At 35.6% G+C, this 6,000-nt stretch overlaps 1 protein-coding gene across 1 annotated transcript in view; it reads right to left on the reverse strand.

Annotated features, from left to right (window-relative positions):
- Positions 1 to 6,000, reverse strand: part of LOC142872320 (uncharacterized) — a 36,638-nt gene extending 30,638 nt beyond the window's left edge. Inside the window, exon 1 of the mRNA XM_076005393.1 lies at positions 5,914 to 6,000. Coding sequence (XP_075861508.1) covers positions 5,914 to 6,000 — 87 coding nt within the window. The remainder of the gene's footprint in view (positions 1 to 5,913) is intronic.

Raw genomic sequence — 6,000 nt, forward strand, 5'->3', positions numbered from 1 at the left:
TCTCTTGCCTGTGCTCTCTACACAGGCTGGCTCCCTTTTGCCTTTTCCATGAGTGAAAGTACCTGAGAATCTCACCAGAAGCCAACCAGATGCCAGCATCTTGCTTCTTGCATAGCCCACAGAACCATGAGCCAGATAAATCTTTTTTCCTTATAAATTGTCCAGTCTCAGTTATTTTTATAGCAATACAAATGGACTAAAACAAAGGTGGATGGCAATGATTTCCCATCAAAATTTTCACAAAATTGCCCTTGTTTGATGAGAAGAATGAGCAAGAGTATTGTCATGGTGAATAAAGACTATCTGGTGAAGGTTTCCTGGGAATTTTTCTGCTAAAGCTTTGGTTAACTTTCTCAAAACTGTCTCATAATAAGTAGATGTTATTACTCTTTGGCCCTCCAGAAATTCAATAAGCAAAATGCCTTGCACATCCCCAAAAACTATTACCATGACCTTTGCTCTTGACCAGTTTGCTTTTGCTTTGACTGGACACATCTATCTTTTGGTAGCCATTGCTTTGGTTGTGCTTTGTCTTCAGGATCATATCAATAAAGCCATGTTTCATCTCCTGTTACAATTCTTTAAATAAATGTTTCAGGGATCTTGATCCCACTTGTTTACATTTCCATGGAAAGCTCTGTCTTATCTGTAGACTATCTGGGCATGATAGTTTTAGCACTCATGGAGAGGAAATTTTGCTCAACTTTAATGTTTTAATCAGGACTGTGTAAGTTGAACCAGTTGAGATGTTCATGGTGTTGGCTATTGTTTCTGCTGTTAATCATCAGTCCTCTTCAACTAGACCACAAACAAGATCATTTTTTCCCTTGCAAATTGATACTGATGGTCTGCCACTGCAGGCTTCATTTTCAACATTATCTCATCCCTTCTTAAAACAAGTTGTCCATTTGTTAATTGCTAATTTCTTTGGGTCATTATCCCATAAACTTATTATTAAGCATCAGTGATTTCACCATTCTTCCACTCAAGCTTTACCATATATTTGATGTTTGTTCTTGCTTTAATTTTAGCAAGATTCATGTTGTGCTGATAAGAGCTCTTGTCAAACTAATGTCTTATCTTTCACAGTCCTTCAAAGTAGATCCTGTTCAGACATGTTATAATAAGTTAATATGAATTTATTTTGGTGCCAAAAAAAATTGAAATCCATGCATAATTTTTTAAGGATGCATTTTCCATGAACTTTTTGAATACTCCTCATATAGCCAAAGAAAGTCTCAATATTAACTGAATTAGGCTCTGGACATTTTAGGGCAACACTATTCTCTTCATATCTTCAGGGCATATATACCTATATTGTAAATTGCACTATAGTTTATCCCCATTTAAATTAAAACTATTTAATCTCCATTCCCCAAAGGATTTTTAAATCATATTTTCTGACCATTCTTTGGTGAACAGCTAAAGAAAGGCCTGTCAGTAGCTTAAATATTCAAACAACTATCAGATGGACTTGTGAGCAGAAACTTTCATTGCAACGGCTAGGTCATTGCCAATAGAACTGAACTTCTTTACCTAATTAAAACAAGGTAAATCAGGGATTCTTCATCATGAATTACACTCTGGATTTACATTTCAGCTTCTAGCCTTGTTGCAGTTTGTGAGAGATCTGGTTAGAGTTAAAGAACTGCCTTCCTGGTGAGTAGGAGCAACACTTGTGCCCCCTCTCATGTTGTTCCCTAGCAAACTTCTCTAGCATTCTCTGATACTTTTGTCTGGTAGAATTCCAGAGTCGTGATGGCTCAGATCAGTCAAAATCATTTGGGAATGATATCATCCAAATCCTAAAACTATCATTAAATAGATATTAAAACTGTATATAATCACAAATAATAATCACGGAAGAATCTTTAACTACCTCCTACTATATGATTACTTCTTTATGATGCAAGTTGAAATTCAAGGCAAGAATTAAAATTCTTCAAGGCAATAAATAAAAAAATAAAGTAAAAATTCAAAACAATAAGTAAAAAATAAGGAACTTATTTCAAATTCCTCCCAAATTTATCCTGTCTATGTATCCCAAGGAACTCATGTATAGCTTCCAAACTCTATGATATCTATCTTCCTGGTAACTAATCTATATATTTTATTCTGTTTAATGCAATTTAGAAATAGCTAATATGAATTACTTCTAAATACCCACCACTGTTCTAAGTGATTTGCATATATTTACTATTCAATCTGCATTTACCGTTTGTTATTTGTATTTAGAAACTGAGACACGAAGACAAAATTAACTTTCTCAAGGTTTCACAGGTAGGAAATGATGGACTAAGATTCAGTCCCCAGCAATCTGATTCCAGCATGAAAGTGCTTATGACACACAAGAATGCCTCTTGAAAACTCTTAATTTGCTATACACATTTATCAAATCCTATAATTTTAAATAGAGTTTCCTGAGTGGGAGGGGGAAGCAAAGAAGAGCTGCTCAAAAAATGTTAGAATCAAATGTTATACTGCTGTGTTCGTTTTAAAAAAATCTTTTACTGTCCTCATGAGTACAAAGAAATGTGTCACCACCCAGATACACACTAAATTGGGTGTTCCAGAAATGGATTTGAATTCAAAATCTTTGATAATTATAGATAAGAGATATGGGAGAACCTAATCTAAACAAAATGATTTGAGCTAAACACAAAGCTCAAATTAATTGTACAACCTAGAAATGCTCTCTGAAAGGCTAAATCTTTGGATTTTTATACTATTTGGAAGAGGAGTGAGTTCTGTTAATAGGACAGACTTCGTGCAACATATGTTAAGAAAAAATTTGGAAGCACTTAAAAAATACAAGCTTGGAAGCTCAATCTTGCAAAAAAAGGAAAAAAAAATCCTTAAAATATTTTGGAGCTTTTAGGAGAAAGTCAATATTAAAATTAGTACAGAACATAGAGAAAGGGCTTTATGAGTCGAGTGACTGTTGTTTTTCTAAATGTCAGCATGGAAACCCAAACAGAAAGAGGTGAGTTTGGTCCTTGGAAATAGTGACTGGGAAAGCTGAGTGTTAAGTTTGTGACGTGGTTGATGGCAACCAAAAATTGTCAAGTGCATGATGACAAAGTATTTCCTGGAACTAAGGGCTGCTGAAAGGCATATAAACAAGGGTAATGTTGTGGGGGCCTGTGCTTTAAACCAACATAGGATCTATATGTGGCAATATTACTGGCAGTTTGAACAGTATTAGAGCTCTCTGGAATTTAGAAACCACTCATAGATAGTTTGAGCTCTATTGGCAATCGTCTGCATTGTCAATTTTTATTGAGAAGAAAATAACCAATTTTGAAACACAACTTATACTCTGCTTTTATTTTAGCATCATGGAAAAGAACCAATTTTAAAGCATAACTGCTTTCATTTAACACCATGATCTTGAAAATATAATACTTGGCTATTAACAAAGGCTAAAACTTACTTCATTATAGCTCACTAAAGAGAGACCCTGAAATTGTATTTAACCAAGTACTTAATTATAATCAAAGATAAACTTCTCTAAAGGTGTAACCACCTGCTCTAAGGAAAGCAGGAAAGTATGTTCTAGTTCAAGGTAACCAAATCTCTCTGGGCTTTAGCTTTCTCATCTGTAAAAACGAAGGATTGGTTGCAACCATTCGTAAGAGTTTGTGGGGATTGTTGTTGTCAATTTATACGATCCCTCATAATCAAACTCAGATGTTGTTGATAGGAACCTTTCTTAGATTGGAGATCAGTTCCAACAGAGGAGAAAGGAGGCCCAGAGGTATGTAAATGTGTGTACCAGACACACTCACACATACTAATGTACATATGTATTATACTCACAAATGAATATGGTGCTTGAGAAATTTATGACACTGTAAACTCAATAAGAAACTCTGTGAAAATCAGGAAAAAAAAAAACCATCTAATTTCCCCAACATGCTCTCTGTAGAAGATTTTTTCTCCCCATAGATTCTAACGCACCAGCCTAAATAGAGTTGTGACTCTTTCTAAGGCCTTGGCTATTTCTGGCTGATACCTTACCATTTATGGGGGAAATTGAGTGTTTTTATTTAAAAATCTTTCCCCTCTAATTAAGCAGAGGTGGAACTGACTCAACAATGGAGTTCCGGAAGCTAACAAACTAAAATGTCGATAAGCTAATGAATGGCACGCTCTGTCCAGAGATACCATGAAGTGGCATTGATCCTGAATCCTAAGAAGGGAAAAAGGCCTTTATATTAGAAAACAGGCCTTAGGAGGAGCTGAGGAACATTAGACTAACCATGATTCTTTCCCATTACCAACTCTCTCTGATCCACATAGGCTAGAGAGAGAAGGCCAAGGAAGGCTTGCCGGTTTTTCAGGGAAGAGAAAAATCCCATACTCCTCCAGCCATGAAGCACTTGTATTGTCTATATAGTACCTCCCAACCCTTTTGAAAAACGAAGTAAATTTGTTTAGCAGGAGGCCACCAGTGCTAAGGAAGCAGATGATCTGGGTGGCATACAATGATTGTGTCTTTTATCTATCTTTATTCTTAGGGGTGGGGTAGGGAATTCTTTATACATTGACCACAGAGCAGCCTCAGCCTCCATAAAACTTTTACCTAAACCAATAGATCTCAAATTCTACAGTGATGACTGCACAGCATTGTGAGCATACTAAAAACCACTGAATTGTACATGGTATGTACAATGGGTGAATTGTATGGTATGTGAATTCTATCTTAACAAGGTTATCATAAAAAAAATTTTAGTATGTGTAGAGTCAACTAGGATGCTAATATTTAAAATAAAGATTCTTGAGTTTCTGGGGAAAGGGCAGAATCAGTAGGTGCTGGATATGGTCAACTGCATTTTAAACAAATATCTCAAATGATTCTGTTGCAATGACCCACACTTTTAAAGGAATCAAAAAGAGATGGTATGTTTTGGTATTTCCTCTAAAGCAACAAAAGAAACCCCACAAAAGTTCAGAATGATCAATTTTAAAAACCCATCCTTCAGAAACCATATTTGATCTCTAATTCCTTATCATGAACATTATTATTATTATTATTGGAATCATGACCAAAAATTCTTCACTAAAGCCAGATCAGGAGTCCTCTCAGATGATTATTAATATGAGCATTTAACAGGCTTTAAAAGAACTTTTTGTACATTTTCTTACTGAATCTTCACAAAGACCTTATAGAGTTATAAGAGTTATAATTCACCAGGTTTAAATGTTTTGCCTCAAAACACCCAACTGATAATTGAACAATTGGTTTGGAAACCAGGTCTTCTGGCTCCTGGTTCAGCACTTTTTTCACTGTAAAAAATTTGCCTTTAAAAATGCTTTTTCAGCATGTACCAGCATGGCCTGCCCCTAACCTTTAGAAGCTATTGTTTGAGCACATTTATGAAGTTCTATTGTTAATGGTGCTAAAAAATTGCACATCTTTTTTTCTATCTGCAACACAAAAAGAAAATGTACAGTTTGACACGCTTCCCCCAAATTCTCTGTGACAATTGTGCCTAAAAAACTGAATTCATGTATGTCAGTAGGGAAGAGCATATGTGAGTGCGTGCATTAAGGGAGAGAAGCATATTGTATCTCTATGTGTTTGTAGAAAGAAGGATGGAACATTATTTGAATGTGAAATTATAATATAGAATCATTTATTAATTTGTATGTGAACTATTAAGGGAAATTAACATTTATAGGATAATTACTATGCTGTAAATCTACCTCCCTCCTGTCACTAAGCCCCTGCCCCATTCTTTGAAGATATATGCATCAGGCTCACTGACAACTCCACCCAGACCCCCCTATATTCTCCTCAGGTGAATTAAAGGTGAATGTCTCAGGCCTCTCAATTCCTTGATCTTCTCATCTTTATTAACCTTTACCTCCACTCTGCTTTAGGTATCCATTCTGGAAACATGCTATTACCCTGAACTTCTTCATCTTTGAAATACTTATTCCAAGAATCCCACTGGCCGCCACTCTCTGATTGACTTCAAGGAGTTCTCCAAGCAT

Source organism: Microcebus murinus, chromosome 8 (assembly GCF_040939455.1).
Source record: "Microcebus murinus isolate Inina chromosome 8, M.murinus_Inina_mat1.0, whole genome shotgun sequence".
NCBI classification, from domain to species: domain Eukaryota; kingdom Metazoa; phylum Chordata; class Mammalia; order Primates; family Cheirogaleidae; genus Microcebus; species Microcebus murinus.